At 40.4% G+C, this 18,355-nt stretch overlaps 1 protein-coding gene across 1 annotated transcript in view; it reads right to left on the reverse strand.

Annotated features, from left to right (window-relative positions):
* Positions 1–7,617, reverse strand: part of odad2 (outer dynein arm docking complex subunit 2) — a 42,668-nt gene extending 35,051 nt beyond the window's left edge. The window contains exons 1-7 of the mRNA XM_058652147.1: positions 7,535–7,617; positions 6,365–6,579; positions 5,848–6,005; positions 5,275–5,467; positions 4,960–5,063; positions 4,332–4,468; positions 1,031–1,147 (exon numbers count right to left, since the gene is read on the reverse strand). Of these exons, the coding sequence (XP_058508130.1) occupies positions 1,031–1,147; positions 4,332–4,468; positions 4,960–5,063; positions 5,275–5,467; positions 5,848–6,005; positions 6,365–6,576 (921 nt within the window). The 5' untranslated portion in view covers positions 6,577–6,579; positions 7,535–7,617. The remainder of the gene's footprint in view (positions 1–1,030; positions 1,148–4,331; positions 4,469–4,959; positions 5,064–5,274; positions 5,468–5,847; positions 6,006–6,364; positions 6,580–7,534) is intronic.
* Positions 7,618–18,355: the final 10,738 nt, after the last annotated feature.

An 18,355-nucleotide genomic window follows, 5' to 3' on the forward strand; every position in this document is an offset into this window, starting at 1 on the left:
TGTTTTTCCAGCATATTTAAACTAGTAAGACTGACAAAAACAAATAAACAATTCAAGTAGTGTCAGTATAAGACACAGTATACGGTAAAATATGTGTCCTTGACTGGATAAACTTTTGTCTTTTACTTGTATAATACGCAGAACCTGTGTACAGAGCAAACAGAGAGCAGCATGTGGACTTTCAAGGCTTTCAGTGAGCGAGTGATGATGCCACATTTTCCTACAAACATCAGTGAGTGAGAGAAAAAAAAAACGATTGTACCTCTAAATGATTAACAGATTCTTGAGAGCAGCTGGAATATATTATCAGGGCTATTTGTTATGTCGTCAAATTACTAAAGCAGGAAATAGAACTACTGAATAAATCACGCATATTTCAATGTGTGTGTGTGTGTACTTGCATTTCTTACCAATTTAAGACCTTTTCTGGCATAAACAATGACCTTGTCAGGACCAGTAGTCCTCGTGGAGACTAAAGCTTGGTCCTAATGAGGCAGAACTTAATTTCTGAGGTACTGCTAAAGTATAGGGCTAATTTCTGAATTGTGGTTAGGTTAAGGTTAGGGTTAGGCATGAACTGGCGCTGGTTAAGGCTATGGATAATACTTTGTTGGCTGTCCTAATGAATGGATATCAATGCAGCGTCCTAAGAAGAATAGCTGTGCAAACCTGTGTGTGTGTGTGTGTGTGTGTGTGTCTGTGTGTGGTATGGGGCTCAGCGTTTTGATGTTGGAACACAGAGGCGGTCGATTTAGACATTTTTCAAGGTAGTGACAACCAGACACTAGCTCACTAGCATTACAGACACAGCATCAGTACAGACACTGATTACACAATCCAAACTTTGTTTATGAATATGAGTCACACAGCATCAGTGATCAAATCAGAGGTTTAGAGAGAAAGACCTTGTTCATGGGACAAAGAGGCATTTCAGCGCCCACACTGTCTCTTCAAGAGCTAAATATTCAGGGCTGCAAAAAAGGGTTTCAATGTGTTGATGATAATTGCTTCTGCCTGTATTCTGATGTACCTGCTTGTTTACGTGCTCAGCAAAATATGGAGATCGGCTCTTCAGAAGTGTTAGCAGGTCTTTGTATGTATCACTTGTTCGCTCGTAGCCACTCTCTGCCCCCTCCTGTTTTATGCCCTGTGAAAACAACGTGAAAAACAGGCTCATTAATTCTAAAAACCACAGTTATAATGCAACCCACATGCCAGCTGGAGGAGCTGAAGTTACAAGGCTCAAAGTATCTCTAGCCAGCCTCCGAGAGGAAGTGTGAAAGCATGTAAACCACTAAATTAGGTGTAAGACACTGCAACGCACTGAGGTGTCTTTTGCATCAATGTCACCCATATTGGTTTTTTCACCTGTTCTATTTCCAGGTGAAGAAACAGAGACAGTAAACCTACAGCTCGTCAGCAAAGTCAGTACCAAAGTGAAAGGTACTGCTGTGTGCAAAATCCTATTTAAGAAATGATTGCACACACATTCAGTATGGCTTGTGACATTTATGAAGTACCTGGAAACATACAGAACTGTCCTCAAAGAGAGATTTCTGTGTGTAACATTTGTATCAATTTAAAGTTGTTTTACTACTGCTGCAAATATTAATTCAATATATATATTTCTATTTCTCTAATGACAATCCACATTTCTTTTTTAATACCAGGTTATGGTCATCAGACCTTGTTAAATGGATACTGTGAGGAATCATTCAGAACATAATATATAATATAGGCATTTCACATGCAGCACATACACGCTCACTTTCACTTACTTATATTTTCCCTTCACATGTGTTTGTTGTCACTCTCACACTTTCCTATTATTAGGCAGGTGATGAACGATGTCTGGTTTCTTCCAGGCATGAAGCTTGGAATTGAGGCTAAACAGTTCAGTCTTGGTTTCATTAGACCGGAGAATCTTGTTCCTCACAGTTTGTCGGTTCTTTAGGTTTTTTTTGCAAACTCAAAGCAACATTTTACGTCTGAATTGGAGATTTCTTCAATCTATGCAGCTATGCAGGCAGCTCCTTCACCCTCATGGCTTCGTTTTTGTTCTGATATACAGCACATTGTCAGATGTGAAGCTATGTATACAGTCAGTTCTTCTAATCTTATTCTTGACAAACTAATTGAATTACAGTAGTAAAGTCGAGGGGCAGAATTATCTGAAAAGTGATCACAAAACAAGCAACTGATCAAAATCAAGTGGTATGGCAAAGGGCCTGAATAGTTATCAAAGAAATATTGTCTTTTTTGACATTATTTTCAAAAAAGACCATGTCCCTAACAAGCCATTTACATATGTGTGGAGTTTGCATGTTCTCCCCGAGTTTACGTTGGTTTTCTCCCGGTTCTCCAGTTTCCTCTCAGTCCAAAATCATGCAGAGGTTTGTTTGTCTCTGTGTGTTGGCCCTGCGATGGACTGGACTGCACCCGGCGTTTCGCACAGCCCCGCTATCCTCATACGGAGGATAAAGCGGTAGACAATAAATGAATGAATGTCCCTCTTGTGTGTAGCTATTCATACTGTAATTAGCATCTGGAGCTACTTGAGCCACTTTGTTTAGTTATTAGTGATATTTATTGAATTTGTTTTACAGTTTTCCACCAGTGGCAAACAAAGGCCCACTCTTTCACTCCTTCAACCACCCCATTAAAAAGGTGACATTTCCATCCAAAACCCAGTTGATATTCATGTTTTTCATAATGTTTTAAAAGTACGTTTGTTTCTGTTGTCTTGAACTACATCACATTAAGTGTGGAATATAAATGTGCATGTAAACCTACATAATCAGCCTGACATGAGATATTGATTATATATTTGTAATTGTATGCACGGAGTGGAAAGTGCCTGATTCAAATGTATTGGTTACTTTCTCACCTGGGCGCAGCATATACAGCTAAGATGAGTTGTCACTCTTCAGGGCAAAGTTGGGCACCAGAAAAACCTTTAAACGTTCTCAGAGCTTTCTCAGAGAAGTGATCTTAATCTCAATGAGACAGCCTGAATAAATAAAGATTTAAATTTAATTTAAATCTGCTGTTCATTCCAGGTGGACTAATGTACATAATAATGTCAAAAGCAGTCGTTTTGCAGGTAAACTCGAGGTTAGTCTAAAATGATAGAAGATAGCACTCTTGGACAATGTCCCTGGTACAAAGAGTATTGTTTTTTATCTTACCGTTATAGCTTTGGAAACTCATAATTGTTTCGTCTTCATATGTGAATATGTAACCTTTTAATGTATCCTTGTCCTTAAAACCTCACATTAGATCCATAACAACTACAATAGAATACTGATATACTGGGGAAAACCTGCTATTTAATCAAATCTGACATACTCTGTACTATCCTATGTTTTTTCCTTACATCAATTAGTGTAACATAGTCTGGGCTAGTACTCATCAGCGTAAACTTGAACATATTTATCGTGTTCAGAAACAAGCACAAAGAATCGTTTGTTGTGTTCATCAAAGACATTCCTCTCAGTCTGTTTCGTAAACCCGGGTTTTCTCAGCGTTTATCAATCTTCACATGTCTTTATTTGTTCACTATTCCTTAAAAACAACCTTTCCTCCTCTTTTTCCATGACATGTTTATTTACAGCCATCAACTTCAAATATATTCCACGTGTAGCTTCAATCTCCTCAGAGCCCCTCATTTCCATACCTCTCAATACTGCATTCTCTAGTGAGGATCCAAAATTTGGAATTCTCTACCAGTGCATTTTTTATTTAAGATTTGTCTTTACAACAGATCAAAAAAGTTTTAAAATCATTTATTCTGTCGGCTCAATACTTTCCATATGGCTTTCCACTATAAATTGGGTCCTGTCCTTTGGACACTGGTTGCTTTTTGTTTCATTGTTACCTGGTTATTTGTCTCTGATGAACACATGACAGTGTTTTTCCAAATTATTTTCAATGATTTGCTTTGTGAACGCTCCTTGGATGTTTAACCCTATTGTTGTTGCAATGATTTACTGGAGCAATAGGTCTGTCTTCTGATATGATGACATAAGCAATATTCATCATCAAAAATGACTTAATAAAGATAAGTCATATCATATGTTTTGACTTTAAGGGGCCTAGATTTTTATTGGGTTGTCAAATATGTTGTTATTCTTCCTCACTAACTTGCAGTTGTGTGGCTCTTGCAGTAACTTATCTAGCTGAATCAGTGATCTGAGGAACTACTGTTATTTATGTGACTGGATAATAATGAAATGGTCTATCAGAAATGATTATCCAGAAAAACTTGAACATTTTCTGACATTACATTGACTGCTGGGGCTGATGTAGCTCACAGTGCGTTATCTTCTTACCCCATTCAGAAAAAATCCAGCAGTGCTGCAGGTGATGTAGAGGTTCTCTGTGTCACACGGCTCAACCACAAGGTAACAAATCTCACCAGACACCTGTCTCCACAGAGGGGCCCGGCAGCCATTTGAAAATTCAAAATCTTAAAAATCAACAAAGAAAAAGAGCAGATAAACTCCAGAGGCCTACATGCCAAATCAATATCAAAAAGAGTAGCAGTGAAGAAATCAAAAGAATTGTACAACCCAGCAGCACAGAACAGAGCCACAGTTTCATTCTTTAAACAGCAGAGCAACACAGTGACCATTATCTTTTGAATCTGGTCTGGGGAGTTTTTTTCTTATAATGTGTTGATTCAATTGAGAAAGTGAGAAAAAAATGAAGACAGACAACATTTATCACTTGGTGAACACATGCCAATGAATGCTATGTCAGGAAAGGATAAATAAACTGTCGTTAGGCAAAAATATGCACTGACTAATGACTTAGTAAACGTGAATCTGACACATGTAATGACTTCCATGTCTTTTGTAGCGACAGAACACAGGCTTTTTATGCGTCGGGATATCCAGCATTAGTGTTAATAGCAATTGCTCGTCTTGGAACGCAGTGAAATGTGGAGATAATTCAAACCTGATGTGTATCGAACCGACTTCAACAACCTCTTCTCCCCTTCGCTGCAGAGCCGCTTCAGCGACTCAATGTCATTCTTTAATGCAGTGGGGTTGAGCTCGACTCTGATGAAAATGTAGAAAAACAAAACAAAACAGACGTCTGAATTCATCTTGTTCATTCATCGTTCCTTTTATAAACCAACTGCCTGTTCCAATCAGAAACAATAGCATGTCAGATTGTAGTGGATCTATTAGACGGAGCATAAAGATTAAAGATGGGTTGTAAATCTCATTGCATGCTCAGAGAATAGGAGATAAAAAGAGAAGCACCTACTCTACTTCTTCAAGTAGCTTGCTGAGGAGCTGTTTGTTCATATTTTGGAGCAAATGAAACAAGTTGATCTTGAACTCTGGGTCTTTTCCTTGGTCTTTGTCTACCAGATGCAGCACATCAGTGTGGGTGTCTTCTTTCTCCAAGATGTCAGCAAAGCAGGGACCAAGGATTTTAACCATGGCGTCTTTATTTTCTGAATAAAAAGAGTAACAGATGCTGCTTCATGTATTCAAAAATGTGAATTGGGTTACTTTTTGGAGTCACAGTAAAGCATATAATAAAGTCTTCTTTTTTTTTCCACACACTTTCTTCTCTATAAAACATCTACCAGCAATGAAAATGAGTTATACCATATTCCTCTGTTAGACAAATATATTCTATCTCTTTTTAGTAGCAGCCTGAAAGCAAATTCATATCCTTTAAGAATTAGCAATGGCAGGATAATTAGATGGTTGTAGAGAGTAACAAGAAGGACAAACAAATTAAGTCTGTGGGTTATGGAGGTATTCATGTGGCTGGACTACTCAGGATGCAAATGATATTCAAACCTCAACTTGTGGTCATTGCGCTTACCTTCCAGACATGCTCGAAGCTCCTCCAGCTTCTTATCAGCTGCCAGATGAACTAGTTTGGAGAGCTGGCTGAAGCTGCGGACACAAACAGTAGGAGGGGAGAGCTGCAGCAGTGGTTGCCCTCCAGAGTCTTTCTCATGAGACTGTACATCCATGCCACTAAGGGGGAAAAAATTGAATACATTTAAACCTCAATTTTATATCTATAATCATTCATTTGGATTAAATTAAAATGCCAAAATGATTAAGGACTATCAGTCTGTATTTTTGTGTTTGGACTTCTGGTCTTTCCAGCCATCAGACTCAAAGCTAACCACACACTGAAAGTAGACCAGAATTTCTGATGAAATAAAAAGGAATGTCTTGCTGAAGCTGAAAAACAAATTAATTATAGCCTGGTGCCTTGAGCATGGCAAAGGTAAAATACATTTGGACACCATGGTGACAGCATATCCTGCACAGACACGTAATACTGAAAGCACTGGCCAGCCAGCTGCAAGTCTCATGATTAGACGAACCTGATGTAATAGTCTGTTTTGAAATCAGATGCCCCTAAAGTGGTACTCCACCGGAGCGGCTCCTCGAACACATGCTCCGCCTCCTGTGGGTGACGGGAGCTGAAGTCCTCCACAAAGCTCAGGAGTTCTTTCAATAGGGACTCATTCATTGGTGTGAACTCCAGTTTGCCAGCAGTGGTCCACTGAGCTGCCTTGGTCAGCGATAGCCCCATCTTCTGTAACCATACATTGACAACAACACCATTTGAATCAGTGTTTGTGGCATATGAAAGCTCAGCATGGTACTTCACTTTTCTCTAATTCACTTAAAAACTTGTCAATATGGGACATTAACTTGGGAATACATTAATAAAAGACAATTTTTTTGTTACTAAGTGCTGTTAATTAAGAGACAGTTGGTCCAATCGGTGGAAAATTAATTTGCCACACAACTGAATGAGTCTTACTCATATTTATATAATTGCAATTATATACAGTGTGCACCTATTTTATTATGTTTAAAATAAATCATATTCTATTACTTTTAACCATATTTTTGTTGAAACTAGTCAATTTTAACCTCAGGTTATTACCTTTTTTTTCTATGGAGACAGCGATTAACTGAGAAAACTCCACAGGGGTTTGTGCTCTCTGTGTGCTTTCTTTATTTTATAAATAATTAAAACTGTACTACAACTTACAACATACACTTGAGGAAAAAGAACATGTTACTATGAATCTAACAAATATCAATTACAAAACTATCAGACATGAGGTTCTAATATGTCACTCAATTGTGTTATTAGTAACTTAATTTAATATAATTTAACATTTACCGTTAAATTGCATATTCCAATAATGTGCCTATTTGTCAGGTTTGCTACATTGGAACTCTTCCCTCTCCGGTTCACTCACTAGCAAACAAACAGTGTGAACTCCACAATAATGTACAGTTATAACAGTTATAATATACTGTATAACATACAGTTTGACGTGTTTTGGCAGAAAAAGCACAGGTGTCATTAATTAAGTAACGACAGGGAGCCAACACACATGAAAACGTTAGCTCACGTTAGCACAGCTGATATTAGCAACAACTACATCCCAAACACAACCACGTTTACGTTAAAACATGTTTATAATAGTATTTACGCAAATATCGCGCATATGTCAATTAAAGAACGAACCTACCTTCAATGTCGAGTTCACTCTATAAGTCAAACTTTTACCCACAGATGTTAACGCGTGTCCATGGGAACAACAAGCTGGCTTCCCCTGACACCCCGTTCCCCGTTGCTACGATACGGCCAAACACAACGGGCAGTGCCAAGGGTCAAAATAACCAAACGCAAACATAAAAAAGGAAAGCAAAATGAAATTTTTATGCTTTGCATTTGCTCAAACATGAACATTAACACTCTAAAATAATGTGAGTGTGAGAGTGGATGTTTGTTTGTCTCGCTGTGATGGACTGACGAACAATACAGGGTGTACCCCGCCTTTCACCCTATAATGTCAGGGTGAGATTGGCGCCAGGCCCCAGTGACCCTCATGTGGGTATCTATCCATCCATCCATCCATCCATCTATCTATCTAACTTCCATTTGACCTAAGAGGGAGGGAGAGAAAGAGAGAGAGATTTTGGATATGGTCTTGTGCACAGTAATTTTGGCAGTGTTAAATATGCAGTGTCAAAGTTCAACAACAGATTGCGTAGAATGCTCCCTCGGAAAGAGTTAATTTAACACCAATTCTGATAAGGACCAAATAGACTCGGACACAAATTAAAAGAGTTAAATTATGGCTTTTAATGTTTACTGTGTGACTACTGTGAGACCAGAGACCTTTAAATTAAATGTTGTTACATAAAATGTATGCCTTCCTACTAGAGTGTCCACATGACCGCATATTTGAGAGACTATTTCCTCTCTCGCTGCTGGTTTGGCGCTGTCCTGCAGACAAACATTGGTTAGTGAAAACAGTCTATTTGAGTGAATACTCTGTTTAGACTCAGCAAATGAGTTCACTCAGTTCAAAGTTAATAAACTTAACAGCAGTCATCACACGTTGAGTGTGTTAAACCTTTTTTTTCTTGACAGGGAGAGGCAAGGGGAATAAAAATATTTCCATGTGGAAGCGCCAGTAATACAGAAGTCCAGTTTTGGATGTAATAAAAAAAAAACAACCTTGTCACAAAATAAATGAACACAATCTTCCCTTTTCACAACAAAAATCAATGCTCAATCAATGCTCTGTGTTGGATTATTATTAAATTTTATTGTGCACACGTAAAACCACTCAGAAGTGACATGAAGCAGAGGCAGAAAGACACTGACAGTTCAAACATGCTTCATAAGTGCAGACTCGTTTTCATTTAATGTGATTAAACTTCTTTCCTCCTAAAGAACAAATTTGTTTCCGTTTTTTTTTGTGAAGCAGCTGCCCACCTATGATGTCTTAAGGCTGTCTCATGACCAGTAAAACCACACATTTCCTCTGGTATATGCCCTGCTTGGCATACACTCTGCCATGACACCTATAATCTCTTCCTGCCTGGCAAGCCTGGCAGCACAGCCGGCATGTGAAAGTACTTTATCTCCTAAACTGTTTAGGTAGGTTATACTGAGCCTTGCATGTAAATCAATCATCAGAGATCCCCCGGAGGAGAGCGGTAGTAGCTCATCTCTATTACCAAGAGAGATCATTGTGGATGTTGTTGTTTTTAGAGGGCTGGATTTATGACTTTCTCCTCCCCCTGCAGGTATTTTATTTGGAACAAGGCAAAGGCTGTCTAAATTAGGAAGCAATGAGGATCTGGAAAACGGATGCTGGAGCTGCATGGTGGGACTGAAGGCAGTGGAGCTCAGACATACCAGTGAGGGAACTCAGACTGAGCTGACGTAAAGCGTGTGCATCTGCGCACGTCTGCATTTGTGCCTGTCTGAAGCACTAAAGGGGGGAAACTGAAAGAAAAAAAGAGAACAAAACGCAGGATAAATGAGGGTCTTAATACATCTAACCAAAGGGTCTCATTAGTGAGTCTAATTGCTGTTTGTTAAGGAAGATTAAATGAAACCCTCTTCCGAGTCTGGGTCTTTTACAAAGTAAAACAAATATGCTCTGAGCTCAGAAGCACCTGCTCGGTCTTAGATGTTTCTTTGACTAAAACTTAATACGGCATAATAAACAGAACTGCTCTCCATGCCGTTTCTGCAGAGCCCGAGTTCAGCCACTGATTAAATTCACGGAAAGCGTTTGATGACACACACACAGAGAGGGTCCCACAGCCGAGCCTCTTTACACATGGACATCGTGATTGCATCCGTTCACCGTCACTCCAGCCTCCACAACACTCCATTAACACTCAGATTAAACATATACACAAAGGCTGTGCGTGACTAACAAGAGTGATGGAGAGGAGGTGCACTAGACTACTACTGTTCCTGCTCCCGGTCTGGAGAACCCCGGAGAGCGTGTCTCCGGCACTGGATTCATCCACCGCAGAGTTCTGATGTTTTTACAGGCGTTGGGTCAAATCCTGTTCACTGCGGCACAAAGCGGGGAAAGAAAGAGGTGATACTGGTCATCGTAATGAGCACCTGTGAAAGATGTGTTGCATTACGTTTCTGAAATAGAAAACAGTAAAAGTGAGTCTGACATGAGGCCATGACCACATCGCCTCGTTATAAAAAAGCTACAGAATGCTCTGTCCTTTTCTCATAGTTCTTTGTGTATTTGGGCAAAGAGAACCACGGGCACGGACAACTTATAATGAACAAGAAGCTTTCTATAACTTTCTTAAAAAGAGCAGTTGTGGTAATCTACAAATACACTCTGAGTTGCTATTGATAAGTTTTCATATTTTATTTTTTTCAAATTGGACAGACTCCGATGAGATCATTCATTATTTGTGAGCAACTGCGTTGTTTATTGACTGTTGAAATAAGCACTGCGGTTAAAGAGGCCAATGGACAACATGTGTTGGGCCCTGCTCACTCTGCAAAAGAGCAATAATGGAGGCAATTATCCCTCAAACACTAAACAGTGAAAATCATCTCCACACTAACCGACAACTGTGCGTTGGTGTGTCAACGTTCATAAAAGCTCTGCAGGATGAAATTCACAAGATTGCAATTAATCAACATCCTCTCTAAATGAGTCTCAACAAACAAAACCTGATACTGTTGGGATGATCTTTTTGCAACAATATCATTGCTTGAGCTTCTTATGAACATAAACCTGCAATTGTGGCTTTCAAATACTGTGTACAGTATGTATTTCAAGTGGGGATCGCTTAGTGCCAGTGCTTTGCTTGGAGAGGACGATGCTTGTCAAATATAGAAGTCACACGAGATTTATGTGCCATCGGGCTTCAGGGGGAAACCGATGACAGTTCATATCTACGTGACTTAAAACACATCTTGTTTATTTTGGTTGTAATTCTGCAAGGCAACACTTGGCCTCTGCAGGAAAATCACCGAGGCACTTTACAAGAGCTTTTATGTGTTTCCAGAAAAGTAGGAGCAAACATATCATTGAGAAAATCATATCACCATAAACTTGAATATTCCCGGCCCTTGAAAAGTGCTTTCTTTATATTTACAGTTTGCCATTTAATATAAAAATAGAAAAACAAATGAGCAGCCACGTGAACATCATGGATGAGCAAACAACCTTGTGTTTTCTGTGGTACACAAAAGGCTTTCAGATCTGTGTTGGATATAACGTCATTAATGATACGAAAATGTACCAGCGATTTGGTTGTCTGGCCTGCAGAGGGTTTAACAAGCACCATATAGTGCCTCAATTGATATCATATGTTTTATATAAAGTCAGACAGGCTTGTGAGCTCAGTTCACGGTGCTTTAATATTTCCATGGCTGTGGATTTGACCCCTGCATTGGCCAACACCAGGTTTTTTTTGTTTGGTTTTGTGGCAGAGTTTCCTTGTGAGAGGAGAGAATTTTCCACCAGCTGGCCAAATATAAAGCATTTTATGCCAAGTGGCTGGTTAAAGCTCCAGGTCTTCGAGCTAACACCATGTGCCAGAGTTCTTAGGTAATTTGCTGAATCTCTATCAGCACCTGGACAGCAAGCGTTGGCCAGGCTCTGCAGAATCCAGCTTCTTGAAGTTAAAAACACGGAGCGAAGAATTTACTACTGACCGAATGACTATCACACACAAATAAAGTGAACTCTCTCAAAGGGTTAGTTTTCATCAAAACTGTTGTGTCTTTTTGGAGGAAAATGACTTTCCTTTGTCTTAAAGTGTAGTGCATAACTGCTGAATAAAGCAACACAATGTAGGATTTCGACCTTCAAATACACCTCATCTAAACCTGAACAAGTTTGCATCGCATGTATTGGCACTACAGAACTTTGGGTTTTGGGTCAGCACCATGATGACCCAAAAAGAACGACAAAATTCAACTACTGAAAGCTATAATTAACTCAAAGCTGTCCTTCCAGCGACATGGCGAAGTAGTGGTTAGCACTGTTGTCTTGCAGCAAAAAGACCCGGGTTTGTGACCTGGTCTGAACGAGGGATTTTCTGCATTGAATTTGCATTTCCGTGCCTGTGTGGGTTTTCTCTGGGTTCTCTGGTTTCCTCTCACAGTCCAAAAAAACCCAAAAACAAACACGCAGAGTTTGATTGAACACTCTAAATTGCAATTTGTCATGTGACAGCTGAGATTGGCTCCACTGAGAACAAGACAATGAACGATGGTGTTAATCATGGTTCAAAGTTCTCAATCACAAGTTTTTTTATTATTATTTTTATTCTATTAGGCTGTAAACAAGTCTCATCCTCATCTCATTCTTCAGTTTAAAGCTCTGGAACTTAAAGTTCTTTCTTCAACGCCGCAGTCATCCTCATTTTCTTCATCACAGCTCAAAATTCTCCTTTACTCTCATCCTTATTCCATTATCCTTCTGGAACTGTCCTCGCTCCTAAAGCTCCGCTCATCTCCTCCACCCTCCTCAAAATTCCTCAACCACTGTGAGGACAGGGGTTCTGTAGACAATTCCAAAGTAAATGCTTCAACATCACGTTCTTAAAGCAACAGAATGCAACTTTTAAATCTTAAAATAACAGCTTTCAAATAATGCTGATGAGTCGCTAACTTGTAACAGTGTCATTTAAAATTTAAAAGAGCTTAAAACATCTTCTTTCATCATTGAAAGACCGTGTAACCTTTGCTACAGTGACAGCATGCCCAGCAAAGGTTACACGGTTGTGTTTCAGACACTTCAAACTTGTAAGTAAAAAGACTTTATTATACTGATAAATCATGATTAAAATAGCAGAGATTTTAGCTCACCTATTACAATAACAGCCAATCAGAAATGTTGACATAACCCCGGTAATCAGAAACAGAAGTTGCATCGTGTTGATAGAAAGAAGGTTAGTTTAAGAGAATCCTACCTGGATTTTTGTGGATAAAAGTTTGCTGTTGTGGTCCAGGTCCAGAGTCTGAGGCCCATATTTGTGCTGCGTCATCTCTAAAGTCCCATCAAGCATATTTAATTGAAAATACCCAAATATCAAACAGTGCTTATGTGTTGGAATACTCTCACTCCCACTCAAGCCAAGGCTATTGTGCGTCAATTGATTTGAGGTAATCGGATTAAAAGCATCTTTATTTCGTAATATGTACCATGTGAGCGCAATATCAAATAAAGGTAGATTTCTACATAGGCCCTCTCGCCGAGACAGAGCTAACTGGATTAGGAGACTTTTGCAGGGACTTCAGGAATAAAGCAGACCTTTTTGCTGTTCTCTTTTTGCATGCTTTGTTGTGCTGCAGATTCAATTTTAAACGGGTGAAATTGCTATTTTGCGGTCTGAGTGCTTTCTGAAGCCACTGAAAGTTTTGCCAAATCACTAAAACAACTGTTATTAATCTAATAGCGACATGCAGTAAAAGTGTTTGGGCCCAACAAACAAGGGTAGCTGGCCAACTTTGGTCAAGAATGCATGTTGCACGTCCTCTTTTCCCTCATTTCTGGTTAAGAAATGCCCCCAAAATGACTCTTTAAAGCAAGCATGAGCGGTGACTTCACTTGCTTCATGTGAGGATATGTTGCCCCCACCTTGACCTGTTTACTTGATAAAGAATCCACTCTGCTGAACTGATCGCCTTGCCCCCGCTCCCCCTTCCTCTCGCAGGGAGATAACAGCTGGTTCTACTCTTTTAAGACTTTCAGCACACTTAAATAAAAACACAGATCTTCTCTCCTTTACTTTACCACTCCCTTCACCTCACTGCTCCTCTGTCTCTCTCACTTCATCTCTTACTGTGTAATTATTATTTTGAAAGTGCGGCCTGAGAGCCCGTCCACGTTTGGCACTGCCTCACTCACTAATGCTTGAGGAGCTCTAATACCGTTTGACTTTTGCTTTTAACGTCTCCAGGAAGACATCAGGGGCCCTTTGTTCCTTTCCTCCCCGTGTCAGGATGAAGGGGGAAGCTGAGGTAGCTCCTGAGAACAGGAGAAAGGAGAGAGAGGCCAAGGCAAGAGGTAATACAGAAAAAAAGCAAGGAGGGGAGAGAATGGAATGAGTGGTGGGTCTGTTTTTGGAGAGGGAGGTGAAGATGTACACATGGATGAGAAGAGTGAAATGAGATGAAGATAGAAATTGAGTGGATGATGGAAATGGAAAAGGTGAGAAAGGAGGAGGGAGTGAGAACAGATAGACTAAGACTTGTTAAGTGTAGTGAGATGGGAACAGAACAGGAGGCTGGTAGCTTGTCCTCCCATCGTAAGAGGAAAACCGTTTGAGACCATTGTGTTGGATCGGCTCCAAGACCTGGCACAGTCGGAGAAAAGGCCAGTCAAAGAGGAACACTGCTTCTTGGGGAATAATGTGACATGGAGTACTTCTGAAAGGCAGAAAGGAATAAGACTGTGAACAGACAAATACAATTTAGAGGAAACTTCGCCTGCAGACAACATTGTTGTGCACAGAACAGTGCACCGCTGTCTCTTGTCTGTGAAGACTCACTAATCTTTTTTGTTCTTCATACGTAAGCAGTCCAGCTGAAGTCAATTTAAACTTTAATTCTTATGATTCCCCCCCATTTTTACTAGCATTAAAATAATAGTATTAAAACTGTTGTGCGTAACTTTATAATATTGACAAATATCTGTTCTTTATCATTCATAACATTGTCTAATGGCTTAACACAATGCTGATTAAGCCTATCAGCTCTCACTGTGTTTCTCAGTATAGTGGTGTTTCGATATAAACTCACAGTCTCCTGCTACACACAGGAAGTGATTCATTTCATGACAAAAAGAGATAAAGGAAACAGCGACATTGCATAAGTAAAGCAAGGCAGTTGCTAACAGGTTTATGACTTAAAACACAAAAAAAGCACAAGTGAAAAGTTTCAGAAGTGAATCCTACTGCTTAAAAACAGTAAAAATGCTTCTTGACCCAACCTTTACCTGTGCTACAGCTGTATACACACAAACGCTCCCACAGTCAGGTCTGATAGTATTGCTAGCCAGAGTCCGTTTACAGGTGAATGACGCAGCATGCAAATATTGTTACATCATTTTTGTTCAATAAGACCAAACAGAATAATAACAATAACAACAAGAAAAATCAGTTTATGCACCGCAGCTTTAAACTGTTAAATGATGAATTTGCATTTAACTGTCTGAACTCCAAACTCTGGGAAGCATGCACACGTGAGAACATGCAAACTCCAGGATTCGAACTTTGAACATACTCACCGTGAGGCATCCAAGGCACCCGTTTACTGTCATTTAGACAAACATAAACAAAATCAAGTCCACGTCAGACATTTGAGCTCCTGCACATCGCAGAGTTGCTGATTATAAAGCCAACATTTTGTTAATTTATTTTTCTAAATCAAGTTGTAACCAGAAGAACAACACCTTGAACGTCACGTCATCACTATCACCTACAGTACCTGCCTTTCGTTACCAAACAGTAGCCTGCTCAAGCCTCAAAGAAAAAGGACAGCTGCACTTAAAGGAGTATCACATTTGTCACTTTGAAGTTGAGGAAGTTTGGAAATACTATATGTCTCTCAACAAGATTTCAACAAGCCAGGAAAAGGCAGTCTGTGCCGTTCCAATGCTAACAGTGTAGTCTAATCACAAAACTCAGAGGACTAATCAGCCTGTCTGCGGCCTCAGTGTGAGCTTTGCCGCTGCTCTGCTGCACAGACTGGGGGGGTTGGGGGTTCCTTTTTAGCCTCACGGCTGGAGCCCCTCTAGGGGGCTGTGAAGCGGTCATAGTGCCAGGCAGCCAGACGTTGGACTGTGGGCATTTCCTAGGTTCAGATGGCTTCAGTTAAAGAGGCGCACCACTCTCTCAACTCTTGGCTGGCTGCAAAGCTGCCCCTAAGGGAGCGTCACTCATTAGGGCCTGTCGTCTGAAGCCAAGATCTCAACGGCTCCCTGAGCTGCTATAGCACCACTCCCTGCCATCAACACCTGCTAACACATGACACACAGGCTTTGGCCCGACCGCTGGGGAAGAAGAACTCCCTTTCTGTTCTGTCGGATTCGACTAACAAGGCCCCGAGCATGTCTCTCTTTTCCTGACACTTCAGCTTGTCTGATGCTACTTTTCTTTTTTTTACCCCAGGCTGCAGCTCCTCATAAAAGTTTCAGAGTTCTGAAAGTTATCACACTTGTGTGTAAAACATTTATTACATGGCAAAGGTGAACCACTTAATGGTTTGTTTTGCTTATTGCGCCCTGGAATGTGGGTGATGACTGCTTGACTTGTTCACAGACCGATTCTCTGTCAACCAGGTCTGGTCTGGGCAAGACCCGGCAGCTCAGTCACTTGTCTCCTCGACTCATAATATACAAGCATCCTCACTGGACCTATGGCTCTATATTGGAAATTGCATCACCTCATAAAGGGATGTGACCCATTATAAACGCACAGCTTGCTGTTATTCTTCCTTTGCAGAGAGAAGAGAAGGCACAAACCGAAACGCTGTTCATTCACTTTGAAGGAGTTGAGAACAGTTGAAGCTACAAAGTCGCAGCGGAAGCACTGGTCAGTCAAATAATGAATTCATTGCCTACCTGCTTTATTCTCCACATGAGGGTCGAGGGAAGCTGGAGCCAATCCCAGCTGATATAGAGTGAAAGGTGGGGTACACCCGAGACAGACTGCCAGTCCATCGCAGGGCCGACATACAGAGATTCAACCATTCACTCACAGCTATGGTCAATTTAAAGTGTCCAATTAATCTCTACATGCAAACTCCATACAGAAAGGCACTCAGTCGGACTGGGTGCTAGCTACTATATCTGTTCATATGTTTAAGCTCAAGCACTTCACACCCAAAATAGAGCTTTCAAGGACGTTGCCAGTGTTTTTGTTTTCACTGTGCTGATAACTTCCAAAAATCGCTAAAAAAACACCAAACATCGGGTACTTCTACTAAGTGTAAGTGCAGCTGTCTTTACTGCATGCAGTAAAGACATGATTTACACAACACTGATGACTCAAGAATTTCTTTCACACTAGCACTTGATTGTGTGCACATGCGCCCCAGGTTTTCCCTCGTCCCTTCATCCGCGTAAAGATGACAGTGTTTCCAAATGTGTGGATCATGTAGGTTCAGGGTCTAGAAACAAGCGGAGCAGTACATCTGTGGTCGTCCTGAACTGGGTTGAGCACCTGTCAGCGCCTCACCATGTTGATACAGAGACGCCAAGAGCTCCTAACATGTCACCGTGTTTCCCAGCACACAGCAATAACAATGTGAAATCTACATGTGTGTTACAAGGTCTTGGCATGTAGCAGGAACCCACTTTGATGAAAAGATATACATTCTATCAACCTCTAGGGTTTCACAGGCAAGCGTATTACGCAGCTTGCAAGTGTTTTTTCTTAAAAAGGAGATTCATAATGTGATGTGTCCTTGTGAGCTACACAGTATGAAATCAAACCTACGTATGACTTCACTTCACTTCACTTTTCCATCGGCTCACATATACAGTATGTCTGCTATAAGATGGCAAGACCTAAGTATTTATTATTTGGTAGTAAAATGTAAAAACTAGTCTATACTAGATATTATCTGTAGAGTAAAAAAAAAACACACACATTTAATGGGTAGACACGGTTCTAAAAAGATCTGAGAAAAATAGGTCGGACAGGTTGCCGGGGAAAACACACAGAGACGAACAACCGTTCACATACTCACACCTACGGTTGATTTAGAGCGTCCAATTAACCTCTGTGGATGGAAGCCGGAGAAGCCGAAGAGCTCTCTGACTGAGAGGTAATTATGGATACCTAAATACATTTAGTTGGATCCATCAAAAATGCATATAAAATACTTGTTTGCACTGTTATGTTATATTATTTATTATTATTTTAAGTCACATAAACGTTCTGTGGCCTTTTAAGGGTTGACGGATGACGTGAGGCTCGACACAGGGCAATACGTTTTCTAGATATCGTGAAGATATCCTGGGCTCAGTCCCTGTGGTTGTAGCTGCTGCCACATGAAGGTAACTTCAGTGGAATTAATATTAATGGCCAGTGACCAGGGCCTCCTTGTAATCCACTTACCATCATTACACCGGGTCAGTACGGCTACTGCTGCTGGGCTCTCATACCCCAGCTGGACGCACTGCTACATTCCATTTGAGTGGTGTATCGTTGGAAGATGGAGAAACACTGTTTTGATACTTACTTAAGCATGTACTGGATTTTTACAAAGTTGCACGAACTTGTTCAACTGACAGCGCTGTTGGAAGCCTATCAAGGTAATACAGACTATTACAGGAAGGCTTCATTGCAATGAAAACAGACACATTTGGAAAGCAGGTGATATTTTATGCCTTCTTCTAGCACTCACTCATCCAAACGCGGGGAAATCGTGGCAGTCCTGACTAATTTGTAGCACACGCGAGGAAGGTCCTGAACTTCTCTCGTGACCTCTAGCTTTAAAAGATGACAGTTCAGTGTGTGTGTAATTAAAACTGCTTCAGTGGAGGCCA

Source organism: Solea solea, chromosome 1 (assembly GCF_958295425.1).
Source record: "Solea solea chromosome 1, fSolSol10.1, whole genome shotgun sequence".
In the NCBI taxonomy this organism is placed as follows: Eukaryota; Metazoa; Chordata; class Actinopteri; order Pleuronectiformes; family Soleidae; genus Solea; species Solea solea.